This window comes from Podarcis melisellensis, assembly GCF_964234715.1.
Source record: "Podarcis melisellensis genome assembly, chromosome: 3".
NCBI lineage: Eukaryota > Metazoa > Chordata > Lepidosauria > Squamata > Lacertidae > Podarcis > Podarcis melisellensis.
In genome coordinates, this window is record NC_138530.1 from 87,937,681 (window position 1) to 87,961,823 (window position 24,143).

The 24,143-nt window shown below is 42.3% G+C and overlaps 1 protein-coding gene across 2 annotated transcripts in view; it reads left to right on the forward strand.

Moving 5' to 3' along the window:
* The first annotated feature begins 275 nt into the window (after positions 1-275).
* KHDRBS2 (KH RNA binding domain containing, signal transduction associated 2) overlaps positions 276-24,143 on the forward strand; it is a 341,718-nt gene continuing 317,850 nt past the window's right edge. The window contains exon 1 of one of the 2 annotated variants that reach the window (XM_081906474.1): positions 276-665. In XM_081906474.1, the coding sequence (XP_081762600.1) occupies positions 575-665 (91 nt within the window). In that variant the 5' untranslated portion in view covers positions 276-574. The remainder of the gene's footprint in view (positions 666-24,143) is intronic. The other variant, XM_081906475.1, reaches the window with a different exon arrangement.

Below are 24,143 nucleotides of genomic sequence, written 5' to 3' on the forward strand. Positions count from 1 at the left end.
AGGTTGCTCTGTCCTTCGTCCTGCTTCAGCACCTTGGACAGCGAGCGGAGCGCCTGGTCCTTTCCCCTCCCCTCCTCCCCACAGACAGCAGCGCTACTGTCTCTTCTCCCCAACCTGCCTTTCAGCCGGCGAGGTTGGGTGGGAGCCAATCCCACCGCAGCGCTGCCCCGCGCATCCCCGCCTTCCATCCTGCGACCACCAATGTGAAGGGAAGGGAGATGGGTGGGAGGCTTCTTTTCCACACCTCCCTAGTTAAAGCTTCTGGTATGAGGCTGGCGCTCAGTGGCGGGGGGAGAGGCACACACGCAGACGGGCGAGCAAACGCGCGCGCTGCTGGAGGGAGGGGAGCAGGAGGGAGGTGGCCGCGGGAGCGCTGTCCGGGGTCCTGAAGCGGGGACTGAGCGAGGGGTGCTCCACCTGCCGCCGCTTGGGTGCATGGGGAAGTGAGCCATCCCAAGTGCCACGAGCAAGGGGGAGGGCGAGAGGCGAATCTCACCCGGGGAAGCTCCTGCCACTGTCCTTTTCCAGCACCACCTCGGGCAGGCAGCCGGTCCAAAGTGCCGCCGAACATACTATGGAACAGGAGAAATATTTACCCGAGCTGATGGCAGAGAAAGATACCTTGGATACCTCCTTTGTTCATGCGATGCGCCTTTTGGCTGAAGGTAAGACTTCGCTCGCCTCCCCTTAACGCGGAGATCTCTCTTGCTTCTCTCTTGTTTCATTTCTCTGCGTTGCTGCTGCCTACAGCGAACTGTTAATCTCCGCTGCCGTCTTGAACCAAACTGAGACGGGTTAAGAAACGTGCAGATGCACATCCGTTGTTGGGAGAGAGGGAGAGAGCGCACGGCTCTTTCTGTGATATGATCTAAGATCTACATACAGGCAGCGGTTGCCCAGACAGAAGCGGGTGATTGGGAACGACTTAATCGCATTAGAGATTGCAGTGCTCAGGCAAGTCAGAAAGTGCAGGGGAGAGAGAGGGGTCGAGTTTTGCTTTAGAAAAAAGGCAGGAAATCCTCCGACACTGTCTTCGCCTTGACACAAACATGCGAACGGGTGCGCAACAGTAATCTTAGCAGTGGGGACGGTATGCTGGCAGCATTGCTTCAAGGTGCAAGGTTAAGCCAGAGATGCTGACAGGTTTCTGTAGAAATGCTGTAGGACAAGTAGGGCAGTTTGTGTTCATGGTAAGACTCCGGAAGAAGAGCCACTTCCCTCTTCTAGCGTCAGTCCAGTGTGCAAATGAATAAGCAACAATTAGGCATGCTGTGAAATGTGTTGGACGCGGATGTTCTGGGAAGAAAGGGCAGACTCTTAGGGAGGTTCTGCTCTGCAATAGATTTTTGGAGCTAGCATACAAAACAACTTCTGCTCCTCAGTATACTGAGCATTCCCATTGCCAAATACAAATGTTGCCAGTATCTTCCACTTAATAAATAACTACCAGGACTGTAGCCATGACGGCTGCTGCATTTCCATGGAAAGCATGTGTTTCCACAAGAATATTTTATTTATTTTCATACTCCTAGTTAATATTGAATTCTCTCCTCATTAAGTGAACAACTGAAGTTGAGTTTTTGTGGCAGGCAGAGCTACAGTTCCTCCTTTCATTTGAACAAGATGCTATTGTCTCACTTGAACTCATTACGTCTTGTGCTGTGTGTATGTGTGCTTTTTAATTTCATACTCAGCTATATATGGCAAGAGCTAAACCCATCACAGTGTCTATAATTCAGCAGTACTTTCATTTGGTTCGTATTTGCCTTGTTGGGTTCACCCTGTCTTTCTAGGAGACGGAACAGGACTCTGTTCATCATGGAGTTGTGCTGTGGGATTCACCATTTTGAGCTGTCAGCATTGCTGGTCAGTCACTAAATAAAACTTTGCAAGTTGTGCCTTTGTCTAACTGTTCTAGTCACATTAATCTGTGCCAAAAAAAAAACTGAGGTACAAAAGTATCATCACCAGAAAACTCTCCCTTGAACTTATCCCTTGAGCTTCTGTTTCACTTTACTTGTATACTGTTTGTATACTTTACTTATATCCTCTATTTCTGTACTATTATTGTTTACATGTTATTGGAGGATATAAAGTATGAAGAAACTCTGGTAGGTAAAGATGATTATGCTCCGTAATTAGTGATAATGTTTAGATAGAAACAACTATACAGAAACTTAGGAATACATGCAAGGACATATGCCTCTGTCCCAACTTAATTTGATGTTTAAACACTCATAATCTGAAAAGCACTAAACTCACAATGCTTAAAAGCACTAAACTCGTTTACTTAGCTGAGGAATCTTCAGGTCTTCTTAAATGACAGAGTATTTATTTGCAAACCACAATAATGCAGTGCTTCTGTTGAGAATGGGAATGCTGATATGAATCAATGATGGATTTAATATACTTATAGTAGCTGCTTTTCTTCTATGGGGGGGGGGCATACCCATTTCTGCAGGAGATACTTTGGTACCCATGGGATAAATTTAAGTTTTCTCTCTAACGTTGTGGGTGTAGTTTTCTCTTTTCCCAGCAGGGGGAACTATGTACTGAGACACAGTGGGAGTCTCAAGAGAAGTGAGGGGTGGGGTAAGAGAGAGAGAGAGAGAAATAAGGGTGTGGGAAATTAAAATATACAACTATTTTAAAAGCCAAAATAAAAGCAAGTCTATGAAATATATGTTCACAACTGCCTTTCCTATTAAAGCTAGAAATCAACTCAGAACGGCTCACAAGCTTTAGTAAACTGTGGCTAAGGCATTTCCACCCCATATGCTGTAGGTGAACATATGTGAATATTAAAAAGAGACTAAGGTGAACTGCCTATGAAAGCTGCAGAGAATGCTAATGTAAGATTCCCACCAGCTACCTGGCATTATCACTCAAAACACCATCTGTCAAGGTTTCTAGAGCCACGTTTTAGATTCCTTTAAAGAAAACACTACAGAAATTAAACTTTCATTGTAGCAAGCATATCTACCTAGGAGAGCACAAACTACATAACGGTGAATGCCATTGCTTGCAGGCAGCCTTCTGGGAAGCAGGTTATAAACATTATACCACTGTTTATCCAAATGCCCAGCAAATAGGAGACTACACAGCAATATTACTGTTGCATTCCACCCCAATCTTTGAGTGGTGTGAGATTCCAGGGGTTCCAGGCACTTACCAAGGTTTTGTGTTTCCTTTTGGGAATGAGTCAGGGCAGAGACTGTGGTGTCTTTATGATATATGCCAGCAGAGCCCCCTTTCCTTTGTTCTCTTAATCACTTGGGTGATCACCTCAACACAGGAAGCTAGCTTGGCTCATGTTTTAACACTTTCTGGATTCAGGGGTTAGAAGGATCTCACATACAGCCTACTCCCCACCCCCACCTCACCCCTCAAAACCCTCATAACATTACTAGCCTTTAAAATGACATCTTTACCGGAACTATAATATTGCTATCTGCTATATTGGCTATTATTTGCTAATAGAGGGATAGCCTTTTAAATCACAACTTAGGAAGTCTTTTTACTAGTAATGTATTTCAATTACATGCACAAGTAAGGCCCTCTTTGTGTTTCAGAGCTTAAACTTGAAAGTGATTCTTCATGTCACTTGCTAATGCTTGGGGGTTAAAGTCAGACAAGCTCAAGCAGAACTCTTAGGGATATGTGTAAAGAGAGTTTAGGTTAAGGATATCTGATTAAATTAGGAAGAACTTCTGCATTATCTTAGGGGCTAGATCAGGGGTCTGCAACCCGCAGCTCCGGAGCCGCATGTGGCTCTTTTACACCTTTGCCGCAGCTCCAGGGCGGATACTAGCGAGGGGAGGAGGCGCATTGTGCGCCCCGACACTCCCCACTGTGGCAGGTGCTGTACTGGCTGTGACGTCGCATGGGGGCAGTGCGTGCGTTGGTCATGCACCGTCCCGACGTCACCTTCCCGCCCGCCCGCCCGCTACGTTGTAAGGGGCATGTACGCTGGTCACTGTTTTGAAGGGGAGTGAAGAACACACACACAAAAAAGGTAACTTGTTAATTTAACGTTTATTTCTATGAGGAGGAGTAATTCTGAGGGGTCAAACAAAGAAATAATTAAAAAGTGACAAAAAAGTTATTTTTATAATGACGAGTTTTGCAGCTCCCAGTTTTTTTTTTCTTCGGAAATGGGTCCAAGTGGCTCTTTTTGTCTTAAAGCTTGCAGACCCCTGGGCTAGATCTTCCGAGCCTAGGAATGACTATTAGTATGCCTTGTCCAGTATGCATAACTTACTGTATTTTTGTAATGGCTAGTTCTAACACCCTCCTTAATACTTATATTTCAATAAGGAAAGGTGCACTTATAAGTAAACCAGCATCAATAATACTGAGCTCTAGTTCAGTTATGTTAATGGTAAGGACCCAACATACAGAAATATTTAACATCATTTGTAATTTATGAAGTTTGGAATGGCCCTGCATCAGACAGTGCAAAGACATAAGACTGCAATCCCATACACTTTCTTGGGAGTGCTTTCCATTGAATCTAGATGCTGCAGCTCAGTAACTTTGGACTAAGCATCCACTCAACTGAGCAGTTGTAGTCTCAGTAGAAAGTGTACTGAATGTTGATTTATCCACTTTGTTCTGTAACCAAAGTATGCAGTCCTGGTTCCTATTGAAACCAAATATACTGTGAAATGTTAATTCTACAGCCCTATTCACACTTACTTAGGTGTAAATCCCATTGAATTCAGTGGGGCTTGCTCCTGAGGAGACATGTATAGGATTGCACTATTAGCTGCATACATGCCCCTTTGGAATTCTGTACAGTCATACTGTATGTTTGTATCTTAGCTTTCATACATTATATGGGCAAGCCCAGGGTCTAATGGTCTCACCACAAAAGCAAACTTCCTAGAGCCTGTTTTTTCTTCCCTGTATCAGTATCATCTTAAATCCTTTATATGTGATTACAGATGGGCAGAAGCAGGGGAAATATTCAGACGCTGTAAAATCTCAAATCCTAAAAGAGAATTTTTCCATACTAATTGGATCACATTATGCGGCCACCTGTTGCAACAGGCAGCATAATTACTGATCCTTCTAAGTTCATTGTTACCAGAATTAACTGTACAGTATTTTGCCGTTAACCTTTCTAGGTGGCAGGTAAGAGATCATTGTACATCATTCACCCACGTAGTTTCCAGTGGCTATAAAGATATTTAAATACCCAGCAATGGGATATTTAAACTGCTTATTTTATGTGCCATATTTTATTATTATTACCGTAGAACTTGGGGCAACTAATTCAGATTTTTATGTTGGGCACTGTAGGGCAAACATTATGTCATTTTTGAGCGAACGCAAGTAAGCAAAGTGGGAGGGACCAATCTGAAAACATGAATGAAAAAAGAAAAAACAGCTTGGTGATTCCTGACATGTGTGACACTGTCCGCATGACTCACTGGAATCTGCAGTTCCACTTTCTATTGTTTGTGGTTTGCCTTCTCTATTTTAATTGTGTTTTTACATCACAATTTACCATGATTAGAAAACACAGCTGAAAATGCAAAGTGATGCAGATTGCAGGGTGGGGGTGGGGGGGAATTTGATCTCTCCGTGGTCACTGCTGGATTCTAAATTAGATGTGCTGTGGCTCTGAAAGAAAGAGATCTGAATACTCATGAAGAATTTGCAGATAATATCCTCTCAGTGAGCAGCTGTGCTCAAAAGGAACAAGCCATGTTTTGGACAGGGTTGAGCAAACTTTTGAATGTTTAGCACTGTAGTCCTTTAAGGTAATCGCCAGGGGCAGCATACTGGTGGTGTCAAATGTGGGTGAGGCTGGACCTCAAGGTCCATGTGAGCAGAGCCAAAGATGTATAGGGTCACTCTCTTTCTCTCCTCCTGGTACTCCTTCTCTCTCTCTCTCTCTCTCTCTCTCTCTCTCTCTCTCTCTCTCTCTCTCTCTCTCTCTCCCTCTCCCTCTCCCTCTCCCTCTCCCTCTCCCTCTCCCTCCCCCCCTCTCTTTACCAATCCCCTTTCACTTGTTTTTCTGTGTGCATGGCCAGCTGATTTTAAAACTCAGGCATATCAGTAACAGTGTGTGTGATGCAACATGGGAGCTTCTGCTCAGAGAAGAAAAGTCAAATATCCCTTTCATCACACAGGTAGCTCTTTAGCACACCGAAGGGACCCTTCTGTATTACAGCTTTAGGCAAATGGAAATGTAGGTCCGGGTCTAGTGCATATAGATATGAGACCACCTGGGAATCTTATGGATGCCATGTTGAGTTCAGGGGTGGGATTAAACTAATGAGTCACGTCAGTGAAAGTACAATGACTTCTGCTTCTGCATGGGATGTTCCCCACCTTTTCTCCACCCACGCAACCCTCCCCCCTCCTTGGCTGTAGGAGGATCAGGGAAAAGAAAGGGGAGGAGAGGATGAATCGCTCCGTTCAGCAAGCCATAATGCTTGCCCTCGTGGAGCAATCACATTAGTGTGATGTTAAATTCCTTCCTTTTTGACTAAAGCCATAGAGAAGGTCATATTTAGACAAAGAAGCTTGGGTGTTATTATTTGAGATCAGATTCCACCTTTGCAAAGCAACAGGAAGTGTGAGTGATTCATCACTTCATGCTTCCAAGTCAAAGCTGAAGCTGGATGAAATATATATATACACACACACCCCGCCCTCATTTCTCTTACTGCAGGAAGAGAATATGCATCTTTGCTATCCACGTGTTCCCTTTGCACTCTGTTCATGCTTTCCCCCTTGCCTTTACAGTGGACGCCCAATGCAGTAATTGCGAAAAACAATCTTCCTGCAGATATTTACATCCATTTCTTTAGGCTTATCAAAAGTCCTAATGGATCTTCACGTGAGCTTATGCTTATAAATACCTTTCCAGGCTTGAAATGAACATATATAACAAAAGCCAGCTCTTCTGCACCCATGTTTTCTTAGTTTCACAGCCTTGTTACAACTGTACAATACAAGCCCTATGAAGAATGAATGGTTGGTTGATGAATGAATGAATGTGGTGCATGTTTATGTGTTTTTGTGTGAATGGATGGATGGAGGTATGAAAGAGACAAAGCAACAGTGATGAATGGATGGAAGGTGTGACTGGACATGCATGCATGGTTGTAGGGTAGGTGTGTGGATAAGGCCCCACTCGTTTTTTGGTTTAGCACTGCCCATCACCAGCTCTAGCCCTCCCTACCATTGGTATGCAAGCTTTTGATCATGTTCTCCTGAGGGAATGAGGTCCTGAAAACTTCAAAACATTGCCCACTTTTGCCCTAGATGTGAAATTTAAAAAAAGCAACAATTTTTAACATTATTTTCTTCTTGAAAATAATTCTTTCTTCTTGAATATAATTCTATTACAGTACTCAGAGCTAGAGAATTGCATGCCATATAAAGTTTGCTTGACTCATTCATATATACTTCTGCTGGGAATCAAGAGGCTGTGATAAGGTCACTGCATGCAAATTATTTTCAACTGCAAGGTACACTGTTATGAAGAGTATGCCTTTCTTCTCAAAGAGAAAGGTTATTGCTTAATCCAGTGACCCACTGCCATTCAGGCACTTTCTATTTATTTGTGGATGGTTATAATTATCTTTAGCCTTGGCTGCAAGGATAATTTATTAACTGATATTGTCTGTGCAGGGCTTGGAACAAAGATCAACTTATTGTAATGTAAGTTTACTTTATAATTCATTAACTGTTGATGACATTAATTCAGTGTAAGTGGATTTCTGAGTTTTTGCTCTTTTTCATGTGTTACAGACAGGGTGGGATCTTGCTTCAATAAATAGCTAGCCGTCTTGCTTAGGATTGGGGTACTTCTTGGTGGTAATGTACTCATTCATGCAAATGATTGCTTTTTGTTTCTTCAAGTGATGGAAGAACACATATGTATAAACTAGTCCTAATACTTTATAACAGATGACTTAAATAATGCACCAACATCTTGAATCTTTTAGTTCTGCTTAAGTTTCTATGAAATCAAAAGCAACAAAGAATGATAAGTATGAATATGGGATTTCATTCTTGATTAATTATTGACTGGGGACAAATTCTAGGAGCAGATCTGGGTTATGCAGTTGCAGCAAAAAGGACAGAGTGTTTTGTACAGCTCCATGCCACAGTAGATTGCAAGGAGAGCAGCTCAGATATTTAAACCCAGGTTTTTTTTTTAAAAAAAGGATCAGGTAGTAGCCCTTGGAGAGCTGTTGCTAGTTAGAGAAGATGATACTGGGCTTGGCAGAAAAATGCCAGCTGGGTACAAGGCAGCTTCCTGTGTTCCTTTTGGACCATGCATTTTAATAGGGAAAGGTTTGCTCCTCGCATAGAAAAACTTTTGCTGTTGTAAACTAGTTATACCCTAAGTTCAGACTTGCTGGCTTTGTGGTTTAACATTGGTCCCTGCAGTGCAATGATGTGTTTAAAATATACAAAGCAAGCATGTATATTCAGGTTCACTTAATGACTCAGTGTTCAGTGATCTGGACTATGCACTCTGTCTTGAAAACATAAGAAGTGCCTTGCTATATCCATCTAACGCAGTATCATTTGAAAGAATCCCAACCAACATCAGGCATTAGATGGTCCACCAGAAATTGGAAAGTGTTGAACCAACAGTGGACCCCATCCCTAATCTTATACAGTACACACTTGTAAAACAGTCTCATTTATTTCATTGGAAGAAATGGGAAGAAATCTGATAGTAAATCCTATTGTTACTTATTTTGCCATGATAATTGCATGCATCGTTTAAGTCAGTGTACATACTCCAGAAAGCGATACATTTTGTTGCCTGAGAGTGCTTCTCCATTGCCTGGTTAGGATTAACATATTAAACACTTGCTACACCATTCAGACGCCAAGTCTTGCCTTCAACTAGCACAGGGCTGGAGAACCATTTCAAGGCAGCAGGATGGATGCTTCAATCCCTCAAGCCCTGCAGGATATCTTGACTGGTAGGTAGGGCTGCCCACCTGCCATTCACTGGAAAGCACTATGGAGTCAAACCATGCGGGCAAAGGCAGGGAGCCATGTTTTTACTTGCCCTACATCTGACATCATATATGATGTATGGTGTAGGGCAGGCAAGAGTCACTTGGCCATAATGGCCTCTAGGACTGAATGGTAAGGTCTACTGGGTCTGATTGAGCCCATTGGGCAGAGGTTCCTCCCTGCTGATTTAGTGCTTCTCTCATCTCACCCCCTGAAGCAGATTCCTTTACCTTGTTGTGTGGCAGGGCTGGCCCTGATCTGACTTATCAACTCAGGTCATAATATGTTTTCTACAGTTAAAAGGGCAGCTGCATCAATGCCACAGCTTGCAGTGTTGGTTCCCTAGTGCCAGCAGTTAACCAAGGATATTGTTCCAGAATAGCAGCAGCTGCTATGCAAGGAAAGCCGCCATCCACACAAAGGGCATCATGAAAGTGCATCATCAAAGTGAGATCATGAAAGCAGGTGGAACAGTTCAGAATTCCTCGCACAGAAGCAGAGCTAGTGTGTCAAGTTATTCTGACAGGATTTTGCAGCCACTGGGTATTGCTGTACTTTAGGGGTAGCGAATGTCTTACCTATCAGATCTTGCTGAATTCCAGATCCCATCTTCCCCTGACAATTGTCAAACAATATCTGGAGGGTACCACATTTGTTACCCTTCCTGTACTATATGGCAGAGAGGAAAGTATGAGGTCAAGTGATATTCTGTTTAGCTGAATAGACTTGCCTGGCTTACCTAGCAATGGTGGTGGTTTTCAAAATACCTACTCTTTCAGTCTGCTGTTAGAACTCATTGGTGTCTGGGACTCACTCTGGGGTGTTTTTTCAGTTTGCATGGAGCCCTAGAAACGTCTAGAAAGCTTTGCCATCAGCCCAACCAAGCTGTGTGTGTAGCCTAAAACATGCCCAACACTACTGTGGCTGTACAGTAGACTGACCACCACTACTCTGGCAATGTCATTCAAAATGCTTTTTCATCTATCAAGGAACTCCTGTGAAGCTTCCGATGCTTGAAGTTTGAAAACCAATGCATTATACTTTCTCACCTATAGCGAGTTATGTAATTGTTGCATTTTATGGAACAATTCAAGTGACCTTCTGCATTTGCATATTGATTTGTGAGTTACATAAAAAGCTAAACTGCAAGGAAGGTGATAACAAGAAAAGAATATATAGATCACAGCCGGCCCTCCAGATGTTTTGGACTACAACTCCAATCACCCTCAGCCAACATAGCCATCCATTGGGGATGATGGAAGTTGTAATCCACACATTGGCTACTTCTGATCTAGAGTAAATTTTGATTAAAGTTTTCATAGCATCTACAATTAAACTGGCCATATTTTATTAGGAGGTGGCACAGTTGTTTCTGGACTGAGTTTAAGATATATATATTTATAGGCACAGAGTAAACACAGATTCCTGGATGCTAATAATGACCACTTTAAATTCAAGTGTTGTAGCTGTATCCAAGAATAAAGTGACTTGGAGCAGCCCTTGCTTGCAGAGCTTTGGAGGTCTTGGAGATCCACAGAGCTTTGGGTTGGGGTGGCTGTTTGTATAGCCCTGCAATAGTTAGGTCTATGTACCGTATTTTTCGCCCCATAGGACGCACCTAGTTTTTTGGGGGGGGGGAATAAAGAAAAAAATTTATTTTCCCCCCCAGGCATGGGGCTGGCGCGGGCGAAGCCCGAGCTTCCCCTGACCCCAGCCCCCAGAACAGCCTTCTGTCCGCAAGCCTAGGGAGCCCGGCATGGAGTCGTGCCGGTCTCCCCAGGCTTGCGCAGAGCCACGCGAAGCCCGGGGCTGCAGGCAGCTCTGCCAGCGCTCCGGAGCCCAGCATGAAGTCGCCGTGCTCCCGAGGGCTGCGCAGAGCTTCCTGAAGCCTGGAGAGCGAGAGGGGTCGGTGCGCACTGACCCCCCTCTCTCTCCAGGCTTCAGCGAAAGCCTGCATTCGCCCTATAGGACGCACACACATTCCCCCTCCATTTTCCTATAGGGCGAAAGATACGGTATTTCTAGTGGGGAAATTTAATAAGCAGATGAGCCTGTGAATGCCCAACGTTTGCAGCTGTTGTGCATTTGCACCTTTTATCTCTTGCAACATTTCTGTTCTCAAGCTAACCATAACAACTTGAGCAATTGCTGGTTATACTGTCTGGTTTCCCCTCACTAGGCCTTTAGCCAAAGATTTCAGTATTAATGTTGTTCTGAAACTACTTACTACAGAGAAAGTCAAATAAATGTTATGACTGGAATCAATTTGCTACTTTGGCAAAAGAGTAATAAATGGGAGATTGCAGAAGGACAACACACACCCACACCTACTAAATTATATAGCACACTCCTCTTTTGAGAAGACATTCTTCCTTCACCTATGAAGAAGCATGAGAGGGGGGAAATGATCAGAGCTACATTTCAAAGTGTTTGCCTCTCTCTCTCTCTCTCTCTCTCTCTCTCTCTCTCTCTCTCTCTCTGTGTGTGTGTGTGTGTGTGTGTATTCCTTCCATCCCTTCACCAAACTGAATCCCTGAAATTCTTGAACTGACATGATACATCTTGTCAGAGCTACTAGTGGGCCATGCAAGGGCATGGGAGGGGGTATAACTTCCCGGGTGAGGAACGTGCTTCAGTCCCTCAGGAGTGGAAGTGATGCTACAGTGCACTCCTTGGCAAGCTGCATAAATCACAGGGCTTTGCAGCATGGGAGGCACTGACAGAGAGAGAAAGGCACTGAACTGTGCAGTACAAGGAAGGACTCTGCTGCATCTCTGCCATCATTATTTCAGCCTAGAATATTACCCCCTGCTATTCTGCAAGAACTTTCAGGCATTGAAATGCCAGGTGTGGGCATTGTATGAATAAATACTACACATTGCACATCCTCAAGGCTGTGCAGGGGATGTTGCTGCCTGGACCAAGAACTTTATAACTAGTTGTTCTGGGAATCAAGGGTTCCCTTAATATTTTCCTTACCATCATTTGAAGACCTTGAGCTACCTTATTACCTCTTAACGTTTCTTTGCCCTTGTTTAACTAATAATGTATAATGCCACTTATAAATGCCAAACCTTCAAGCAGTTTCTCAGAAATCCTCTATACTAATTAGTGAAATCGGTCCCTGAGTGATGTTCCTTGTGCAGGCAAAACAGCAGCATCTAAGAACAAGAAGGGGGTGTGGACAGGCTTGGGAGGACTCCAAGGTCTGCAGGAATAAAACTCACACATATAAATAGTCTAGAAAAACAATTCGTGTTGAGGAATATCCTGGAAGTATGACTAGCTGGTTGGTTGGTTGGTTGGTTGGTTGGTTGGTTGGTTGGTTGGTTGGCAACCTGAACATGAGCCCTCCACATGGTGACATTTGTTGCTGATCTACTTTTATAGTTTAATGAATAAACCCCTTTCCGCAGCAAGTTATGTAATCTTTAAAAAGGATACTGTAAATTAATAACCGGTCCAGCCCCAAAACAAAGCAAGTAAACGTTTTGCAAACAAAAAAAGGAGGTCAGACTGGTGGGAAAGAGAAAACATTGTGGAAATGTACACATATACACACACAGCTGACATGTGAGTTCCCAGTGTGGATAGATAGTATCTTTGTAAAGGAAAATATTCATGTTACTCTTTCCATGAAAATGGCTCAACAAAAATCAGCATCCTGCAGTAATCTCAATAAAACTTTTGTATTTTTTGTTGAGCGATTTTCACAAAATCACAAGATGAGCATTTTCCCTCAATTAAGGTGCTATCTCAAAATGCATTCGGAACTTAGTATTTCTTACAGGTATTTTCCTTTTCCTTTTCTTTTTTGTGTAAAATTTGTGCATATAGAGGATTCCTGTCATTGAATGTGTCATCTGAAATGTTTCATAAAATGAATAACAGAAAAGCACACATTAACTAGGAAATCCAGCGCACACTCTGCAAATATAGAAAGATACATTCCTGGCTGCCGCTGCAAACTTCCCCTCCCACCAGTGTAAGTTTCCCACAGTCCCACATTCTGTTTCTTTGGTTGTTCTGTGTTGGAATGTGTTATGAAGTTAATGTCAAGTCAAAGGTCTAAAATCTCTTACTGTTCAGAAAATTTTTTGTAACTACACTTAGAGCATGGTGCTGATAATGCAAAGGTTGCAGGTTCGATCCCGTATGGATCCTGCATTGCAGGCGATTGGACTAGATGATACTTAGGGTCCCTTCCAACGCTATGATTCTACATATGATTAGGCATATGTGTCAAATTTCAGTCTGATGTGAAAGTACTTTTACAATTCAGTTTCCACTTTCATTATTAACACTGTCTCTCAACCTGGAAAGCCAGGCAATTGTTCAAAGAATGGAGAGCTCCTCAAGGTGATATTGAGAGTTTAAGAATTTTTTTGAAAGATAATTTAAAGCACAGTTTTTGTCCTCTCCAGTTAGGGTCATGTGGTTTAGTGGGTAGTTATACTTAGAGTAGAGCCATTTAAATTAATGAACTTAAGTCCATTAGGTCCATTAATTTCAATGGAGGTAATTCAATGTTGCAGTCTTCTGATCGTTCCATCAGTGCAAGCATTTTGGCTTCCCAGATTGAACTCTCCCCCTTCCCCACCCCATGCACTGTTCTGGGTGTGTGTGTGTGCATGAGGACACACAGGGGAGGAGAGGGGGAACACCCCATCATGCAAGCAGAAGTCCTTGGTGAGGGTTTCTGCTGATGGGACGTACTGGTTAAATCATTCCCCTTGGGGCTGTTCTAAGTAGCACTCATGTTACCTATAACTCTTCACACTTTTAATTTGTATATTAAGAAATTATCTCTGGTCTTTAATTTTTCAGAATGGAATGGACTGGTCTTTCTTTCTTTCATTCATTTATTCTACAGTGGTACCTCGGTTTACAAATTTAATCCATTCTGGAAGTCCATTCTTAAACCAAAACCGTTTTTAAACCGAGGCACGCTTTCACTAATGAGGCCTCCCAAATCTACTCTGTTCTTAGACCAAGGTAAAGTTCACAAACCAGGACACTATTTCCAGGTTTGTGGAGCTCATAAACTGAATTGTTCGTAAACAGGGCTGTCCTTAAACCAAGGTACCACAGTATATGTGTATGGATGCAAGGATCCAAAAATATACACTGAAAGTTAACCTTCCTAGATTATGAATTCCCCAGGTGGTACTGCTAAAAAGTGAGTCAGTTTTGGTATCAGTGTCCCTCATACACTGAAGAAGACAAACATGATATATCAGATATGTACTGCACTGTCTGAAGAACCAGCTGGAACTAAACACACTGCTTTTTACTTATACAGGAGTAAAGTAAAGGTAAAGGACCCCTGGACAGTTAAGTCCAGTCAAATGTGACTATGGGGTTGCAGTGCTCATCTCGCTTTCAGGCCGAGGAAGCCGACATTTGTCCACAGACAGCTTTCCGGGTCATGTGGCCAGCATGACTAAACGGAACACTGTGATGGAAACCAGAGCGCACGGAAACGCTGGTTACCTTCCCACTTCAGCGGTACCTATTTATCTACTTGCACTAGTGTGCTTTCGAACTGCTAGGTTGGAGCTGGGACAGAGCGATGAGAGCTCATCCTGTCATGGAGATTCGAACCGCCGACCTTCTGATTGGCAAGCCCAAGAGGCTCAGTGGTTTAGACCACTTATTCCCTAATTCTGAGCTGGGCTCACTGCAGAGCTGTGGGGATCCCTTGCGAGTAGAAAAGTGGACTCCTTAAGTTCACTAGTCACTACCTGTTGGACTACTTGACCCTGTGATACTCTTCTGTTACAAGAATTATGAACACTTTGGCCAAGGTACCACTGTAATTCCTAAAGTAGCTACTTAGGTGTACGCAACAAAATATTCCGGCTTGCAGGCATGGTCTAGGTATCATCAGGGAAGAGGGAAGAGTTCCTTGGGCCAGCAAAAATGGATACAGTGATTTCCCCCAAATCTAGCTGTTTTCATGTTGGGTCCCAGGAAGTGTTAAGGTTTGGGGAGAGAGTGGCAGGAACCAACCAATCAGTGAAGAGTAAACCACTTGGGACAACACCTGTGACTCATCACCTAGAGAGGGAATGTGCCATTAGTCCCTGCCATTTAAATCAAAGAGAAGGAATTGGAGTATCCCCAACATCTCTTATTAATGTGAGGGAGATGTTTTGGACATAAATTGCTCTCTGCTGGATAAAGGTATGGATAGACTCTGGGTACAGATGTTGTTTAGTCGTTTAGTCGTGTCCGACTCTTTGTGACCCCATGGACCAGAGCACACCAGGCACTCCTGTCTTCCACTGCCTCCCGCAGTTTGGTCAAACTCATGCTGGTAGCTTCAAGAACACTATCCAGCCATCTCGTCCTCTGTCGTCCCCTTCTACTTGTGCCCTCCATCTTTCCCAAATCAGGGTCTTTTCCAGGGCGTCTTTTCTTCTCATGAGGTGGCCAAAGTATTGGAGCCTCAGCTTCACGATTAGTCCTTCCAGTGAGCACTCAGGGCTGATTTCCTTAAGAATGGATACGTTTGCAGTCCATGGGACTCTCAAGAGTCTCCTCCAGCACCATAATGCAAAAGCATCAATTCTTCAGCGATCAGCCTTCTTGATGGTCCAGGTTTCACTTCCATACATCACTACTTGGAAAACCGTAGCTTTTACTATACGGATCTTTGTTGGCAAGGTGATGTCTCTACTTTTAAAGATGCTGTCTAGGTTTGTCATTGCTTTTCTCCCAAGAAGCAGGCGTCTTTTAATTTCATGGCTGCTGTCACCATCTGCAGTGATCATGGAGCCCAAGAAAGTAAAATCTCTCACTGCCTCCATTTCTTCCCCTTCTATTTGCCAGGAGGTGATGGGACCAGTGGCTATGATCTTCGTTTTTTTGATGTTGAACTTCAGACCATATTTTGCGCGCTCCTCTTTCACCCTCAATAAAAGGGTCTTTAATTCCTCCTCACTTTCTGCCATCAAGGTTGTGTCATCTGCATATATGAGGTTGTTGATATTTCTTCCGTCGATCTTAATTCCGGCTAGGGATTCATCCAGCCCAGCATTTCGCATGATGAATTCTGCAGATACCTATCTGGGTACAGATAAGTTCTCTTAAAACAACAATTAACCGGGGAGGGACTCTATTTTGTTACGACATCATAAAAAAGGGATCTCCCTGATTCATTATTAGCACAGAAGTTGCACTTGACTAGATGGAAGTGATTTATTCTCCTAGATAGTAGCTATTTGATGACAGAGTGTGAAAGTAAGCCTGCCAAGTGGCAGTCAGAATCTGGATGCATGGCAACCCATGTCAGAAGTCAAGGTTTTGGCAAATTTCCAAATACGGCAACCCTAGTGAAATATGGCAACCTTAGTGAAGGGTTCCTTTGGCAAATGCTTATAAAATGTCAAACTATCAGTAGTTAATTTGAAAGAAGAAAAATGTTGGATTTCTCCCACCCCCCAACACCGCTGTCATTTCATACAGGGTGATTTTATTCACTTTTAGCTGAGTGTTCATACAAAATGTAAATTATTGTTGCAGGAAGATGTATTTTATGGATTAACACAAGGCATAGCCCAATGAAACTTCAGTATTTCAACTACATACGTATATTAAGACCAGAAGTAGGTTGTCCATATGGAATGGAAACAGAGTGCTAGTTTTCCAGGAGTGGCGTTACTGTCTCTTAACTAGAGTGGAGAGAAGGAGAGAAGTGGCAGTTGGGAGGTCAGCAAGGTGCAGACGCAATGGCAGGAGCATTAGATTTGTTCTGCTGGAAAGTCCACATCACACTGACCTTCCTACTGCTTGCCCCCTCCCCATCTGTCTCCCAGTAAGCAGAGAGAGATAATGTTGCAGTTCTGCCTCACTGGGTGACTTGGAGCTGATTAGGACTGAGCCAAAATTAGCTCACATTGTCCGCATGTTCATGAGTACACTCAGTTTTTTGCTCCTTATTATTTATTACTATTGCATATATATCCCATTTTCCTCCAAGGAGGTCAAGCTGCTGCACATGGTTCCCCCACCAGACTAGCAGACTAGCAGATACAATTAAGATGTAGAAAATTGAGCCTTTCAAATTCAATGTTCATCAGACCAATATATTTCTGTGCAATTTTCAAAGGTTTCATTTTTTTATAAAAAAAGGGACCCGAAGGTATATAGCTAATAGCTAAATAAAGAAGGATTAATAACCTTTAATTTACACATTAAAGGAATTTAAAGGAAAAAGTAATTTACTTTTACCTCTTAAAATAGAATGCTCAAAAGCACTTAATGTCACCAGTCTAATCACAATGTTTCAAAAGGACTATAATTTCAGCCCTGATTTGTATCTTTGGCAGCATCTGTCTGATAGGAATTGCCGTTGTGATTATTTTTGTGCAAAATATATGCATGCATAAAGCACACACTGTGCCGGAGAGGTTAGCGCCGCAGTAATAGAAATCATTTGCAGCTATAGCTTCCGTCAAAGGTTAGAAATGTTAAATGAAACCTGCTTCCATCATCTGAAATTAAAGGAATTAACTGGCAGGTCATTTAAAATTCTTATTGGCAGCTGCTTTTATCTATTATATTTAATTAATCAAAATGTAATGGAAATCTTCTGGAGTTGCCTATTAAGCTTTGGGGGGGGGGCCACCATAATGTAGAAGTCAAAATTTTATATATATATATATTTGAGAGTTTCTTGCTTTAGGAATGAGTGGGGGCCCCCCAAACCTCTTACATTTGCATTTTTATAACTTTCCTCACTTTTCCATTTGATTTTCATTTAGAACTTTTCTGCTCATCATCTCCATTCCATTTGCCATTGCACTGAACTCTTCTCCCTCGTCTGCCTCTATCACTCCATTGCTCTCGCGTTTCCTCCTCGGCGCATTTCTCTTTTTGCCTCTCCTAATTTCCTCCACTGTTTCTTTATGGATGCTTATTGCAGTCGGTTAATGAGATATCTCCCAGAACGAACAAAAGAACTGGAGAAATAAGGAGATGGCTGATTAGAGCAAGAAGAGAAAGAAACAGCTGAGCATTGCTGCTAATTTTTAATTACTTCACATCTCCAGTTCTAAAAATTTTCTGTGCTTCAGCATGCCTCAACCATCACAGCAAATCCAGGGCCATAGGGTGTAATGCAAGCTGATTTTTCTTTGTTTTCTCTAATTAGGCTTCTCTTTCTTCTCTCACTGCAGGATGCCTGCTCTTTAGTTAACAGTAAAAATGGTTAAGGATGCAACCCTAAACAAACTACCGCTGGAGTAGGTCCTACAGAAATGGATGAGGCCAATTTCTAGGCTAACATGGTCAGCACCAAGCTGCTGTGTACAAGATGATATTATTTTACAATCTCCCTGGCCTAGCAGAAACGTCTCAATTCTCCTTTTGCTGAGATTTTATGTACTTCAAATTACTAGCGCATATTTCAAAGCGTTGCCTTGCATTCTGTCTTGTAAGTGATAGTGCTTCAAAGAGACATGGCGCTGTGTGTGTGTGTGTGTAGCTCATGAGTTATTCAGCACAAAGTAGAAACAGGAATTAGTAACAGATAATGGTAAATAAATACTTCATATTTTGTTTGCCTCTTGCTATTATCACCTAAGGATAGGGCTGGATCCAGCGCTGTTTTTATAGAAAAAGAGGTGCCAGAATTCACCATGAACACCTCTCTCGTTCTCTTAGAATGGCAATGGTGCCCACCTGAGAGGTGCTGGAACTGAGTTCCGGTGAGTTCTGCCTGAAAAAAACAGCACTGGCTGTATCCAATGATAGCTTTGCCTTAGCAGAAAGCACTTCCCTTAATGTAAGTCAGGGCACCTGATTTACCCGTGTCACTCCTACCTACCACAGCCCTTCACACCATGTACAGTACTGTTCGGTTCCAGAAGATTCCTCAACCTTCAGGAACAGCTTTTTTGGGGTGGGGGTTCAGGGAGGGAGAGGCAAAACTAGGGTGCTTCACCTTACACAAGCAGAAGTGCTTTCCCCTGGCACAAAGCCACCACTGGTTACAACCCATGATGACAGCAGCACAAGACATACACCCTAATTTTAGCCAGCTCACAGCCCAATGCGTTTTCTCCTCCCTAGCTTGAGTGCATCTTGTGTTTTGTTCAGTATAGCTGTTAACATGAAACCCAGCCTACTAACATCTCCAAGCCTAACTGCATGTTATTTCTTATTGCTATCAGTCGCTTTGTGTGAACAAAAGGGCAGAATACTAAAGAAGGAAGGAAGATCTTAAAGCTTAGTGTGCATCTTTAAAGGGTAAAGTAAAGGGACCCCTGACCATTAGGTTCAGTCGTGGCCGACTCTGGGGTTGCAGTGCGCATCTCGCTTTACTGGCCGAGGGAGCCAGCATACAGCTCCCGGGTCATGTGGCCAGCATGACAAAGCCACTTCTGGCGAACCAGAGCAGCACACAGAAACACTGTTTACCTTCCCGCCAGAGCGGTACCTATTTATCTACTTGCATTTCTTTTGAACTGCTAGGTTGGCAGGAGCAGGGACCGAAGTACAGGAGCTCACCCCGTCACAGGGATTCGAACTGACCTTCTGATCGGCAAGCCCTAGGCTCTTCGGTTTAGATCGCAGCGCCACCTGCATCCCTAGTGTGCACCTTTAACCTGATCCAAATAAGGAGATCCATGAATGAAATCTGGCATCCATGCATGTATCACTTACCCTAGCAGGAACTCTGAGCATCTGCTGGACATGCACTGAGATCCCAGCTGAATGTGTGTCTGAATGTAGATGCCATATAGCTGCATAATATTATTTTCGATAGGGTGTGCTTTCAGATACATACCTCTGTCCATATTCTGACACAACTCTTCATTGGTTAAGTAGCATCTTTTGCATGTGACCAGAGTTGTCTTTGGGTTCAAGCTTAAGTGGCCTGCATAAAATGTGTAATTTTAATTCAGGACTCAGCCCTAAAATCTGTTTGAAATGCCAAGGTGCATCCACAGTAACAGTCAAGGAAAGGGAAACTGTAGCCCTTAAGGTGTTGTTGTCACCAGGGTAAATGGTAAGGGATGATGCGAGTTATCCAGCAACATTTAGAGGGCCACAGGTTCCCTATCCCTGATACAGATAGAGAATTTCCTTCAAAATATTCATTCTTACTCAATCAGCAAAGTTCTTAAATTAAAATCAGTGGGTCTAACAATACTATAATAGGTTGATCATAGCGTCATGCAAACTCGGCCTACTGTGTCCAATGATCTTGTTTTGCGTCAAATAAAAAATGTATCCATTAAGCAAATGGAGGTAATAGGGGAAAACAAAACAAAACAAAAGGCCATGAAAGGAGATTATATGTATTTCTCATTTATTCAAAACAACTTCCTTTCTCTCCCCCCCCCCTCCATTCCCCTCTGTCAGATACCAAATCTAGGAATCACTGAATGAATAAGCTTGGATTACTGGTAGGTGACTACTACAAATTTACAACAAAAGCGACAGCATCCAAAACACCATAAAGCTAACAATACTGCTGAGTGCTCAGATGCAAGTCACCAGGGGAAACATGATGCTATAATACAGAGCCATCTAAATAATATTGATTGCAGTGAAGATACATCACCCATTATTAAATTTTCCTTTGCTGTGTCCGTCAGGTCCCTTATCCTTCTTGGTTAAATTTATTACTCCAGCATTTCAGTGTTTCTTTGAACTGCACAATAGAATGGACCTTGTTTTGAAGGCTTTGAAGGAAGAGGTTCAAAAATAAAATGCACAATGCAGCTGAAGAGAGTATTGTGCACTCAAGTTTAGGGAATTAACGTTAGATATTTATGAGAAAATGAAATCCTTGCTTTGGTGTTTGCCAAAAACACATCCCTGAGGGCATGTTGGGCGTTCCTGGGAAGTGTCCCTGTAGCCATTCTGCAGAGGCCACCACCAGTACCTGCCCTGATCCCTCTATGATTTGGTTTTGAAGCCACCATTATGGTTTCCAGCAACATCCCCGAAGATTCCTACATTAGGAATATTGTTGGGAAATTTATATGCACTATTGTTAATCCTTGTGCTGGTACAAAAATGTAATTGAATTCTGCCCCAAACATTTTAGGGTGGTATGGCAAGAAATCTGTGAACTGAAGTCCAATTAGTATTATCATTTGATCATGTGGTAGCTGCAGTGATCATATGACAAATCTAGGGATGTGAATTAGGTGTGTCATCGAAGGCCTCTGAAATTGGATCAAAGAAATAAAGCTCCAAACAGAGCTATAAAGGAATGAATAAAACTCTTAAAAAACTGTATCAAAGAAAATATGCTTTCAATAAAGCTCCTTCTCCTGATTGTTACATACGCAAGAAGTAGTACATTTTTGACCCAGTCATCTGGAACAGCTGAATTCAGACACATACCCAGCTATGATCAAATCTACCATGAAGTGCATAATTGCCTACTCTCATTTCAACATCTGTGCATAGACATAAGATGATTTTGCAGTGCTGTGGTAGAGTTTATGATGCTAAGCAAGAATGCTTAGTAGGCTTTTCTAATGTGCTTTGGAATAGTTTGGGGGATGTGTGGGTGGAAATACTGGAACATTTCAATGTAGGCTTGAACAAGCTGCAATCGATTTACAATATGGAGCATCCTGTTTGGAAAAGTAAATATATATTTTCCTCAATTTGAGTATCTACTTTTTGGTTATGCCAAAGTCAGAGATGTGCCCTGGATTCCACCAAATCCCTGATTGCAGTTTCTTTTCTTGTTTGGATTTATGTTTTATGCAAAAAACATATAGAAGGCTTTGTTTATTTGATGCTCCTCAAGTTTATTCATGGTGCTAAATCAGTTCGGCTCCCATCAGGCTGTGATTGGGAAGTTGTAGCAAAATGTTCAGGCAAGTAGCAGGACATCCTGTTCAGTGATGAATATAATGATCAGGAAGCATGTTTCATCACTGATTTAAACAAATGGGAGCCATAGGAGAGTTACTCAAAAGCTTGCAAAATGGTGCCCATGATTGCTGGAAGATGCTGGAAGATAAGGTCCAATTCTATGGTTCTTTAACTATCCATGGATTTCAGCAGTGGGGTGCCAGGTAAGTGCTGCATTTAACTCTGGGTGATTCCAGATGAAGAGTAAATTCAAAAATGGGCAACTAGGATCTTCCTTTTCAGGTTTTCCCTAGAAAGGATAAATTCGGATTAAAGGGGTGGGAGATATGGACTGGCATTCTGATGTCAATGACATTGTGCAAATGTTAAAAAAATAATAATCTTGCATGCATGAAGAGCACAATAATTGCACAATAAGCACCCATGTGGAAGCACCCTCCATGGTCAAGAGGAGAGCGTGTTCAATTCAAACATTGCTGCACTGCTCTTTACCCTAGGCATAGGAACCACAGATCATTGCTGCACGTAGCTATGCATTGTCTACCCTGACTGGCAGTGGCCTGAGGGGTTTCTAGACATGGACTTTTTCCAAGCCTCACCTGAGATGTTGGAGATTAAATTTGGGACCTTTTGCATGTGGAACAGATTCTCTATGTTCACTATGTTTGTTTCTTTCGTCTCCCATCCCCACCCCCGCAAACAATATGTATAAACTTCATTTTCCATATAAAATGCCTTAAGCAGTGAACCATCCAATGCAAAAAAAGAAATTATTATTATGGCAGTAAAAAGAATTATTATTATGGCAGTAAAAAGAATTATTACTATGAATTATACCCATGGCTCCCTCTTCTCATTGCCATTGATGGCCTTAGGTGTTCTTTTTTTTAAAAAAAATATTTATTACTTTTGAAACTTACAAAAAGAACAAGAAAGAGATAAGAAAAGACAAAGAAAAAAGGCAAAAAAGAGAGAGAGAGAAAAAGAAGAATAAAAAGATACAATACAATATATAAACAATACAAAACACAACCTTAACACGTTAAGCTAAACAAAGCAAAACAAAAACAATTTAAAAACATACATCATGCCATTTCAATACCCTATCTTTCATTCCCTTGTTTCATCGACCTCCTCTCACCTCCCTTTTTGTATTCTACTTCCATTAATAGTTTCAGCAATTCCTTTCCATCTTTCTCTATTTTTTGTCATATAACTATCTTAACATATTTTTAACCTTATTTTCCATTAATACCATAATACTTAATTATGCTTAACTCCTTTTAACATTTATACTAAAGCCATACAATTTCATTCCAACATTTTTCTAACACTCATTAATTTTACAATATTTCTATGAATAAACTTTAAACTTTTTCCAATCTTCTTCCACTGTCTCTGCTCCCTGGTCTTGGATTCTGCCAGTCATTTCCGTCCATATAGTCCATCAACCTGGTGATTCCATATAGTCCATCAACCTGGTGATCTTCTGTCCGAGGCTCTTAACTCTTTTCCAAGTCCCTTCTGCAGGTCTTCTCCATATTTATACATGCATTTTACTTTGTCTTCTACTGATCTTGTTCTTATTTTCCTTCCTTTGATGCTAAGGAGTAAGTCTTGGGGAAGCTCCCACCTAGCAATGCTTTTATTCCTTCTCGGCAGGTCAGCCAAATTTCCATAGTTGAGTCTGAAATCCAAAAGGTATTTCAGGACATGTTTCAAAGTTCCTCCAACTCTAAAGACCCCCACAACTCCAGTCTCCTCCTGACCCAAGTCCAGGTCCCAAAGGTCAGTAGATCCCTGCATGAGGGGGTCTATCCAACTCTCCTTCTCCAGTCCAAGAAGGGCTCTGATCCTCAAAATCTGACTTTTTCTAGATTCAATCATAAAAGGCCTCAATTTATAGTCCTCAATTTGCCTCTGTAAGGCTGGGGCTCCCACTTGTATTACTTTAGGTTCAACAACAACAACAACTTTTTCCTTCGCTTTCTCCATTATTTGCCGTGTCGAAGTAGATTCCTGTATCATATCCTGAATAATTTCTGTATTGATGTTCACTTTTTGTCCCAGATTTGTCACTTTTTGTCCCAAGTTATCAATTTTAGTAGTCATAACATCCGTCTTCTTGTGGAGCTGTTCCAACGAATGATTTATCTTGCATAATGCAATCACTAAAGCTTCTTCTGTCGACATTCTTAAGTGATCCAAGGTCAATCCCTGATTCTCACAGTTTCTTATCTTGCAGCTGGAGATTCCCCCAGCTCAACTCCTGTAACAGTTTCAAAGGCTCCCTC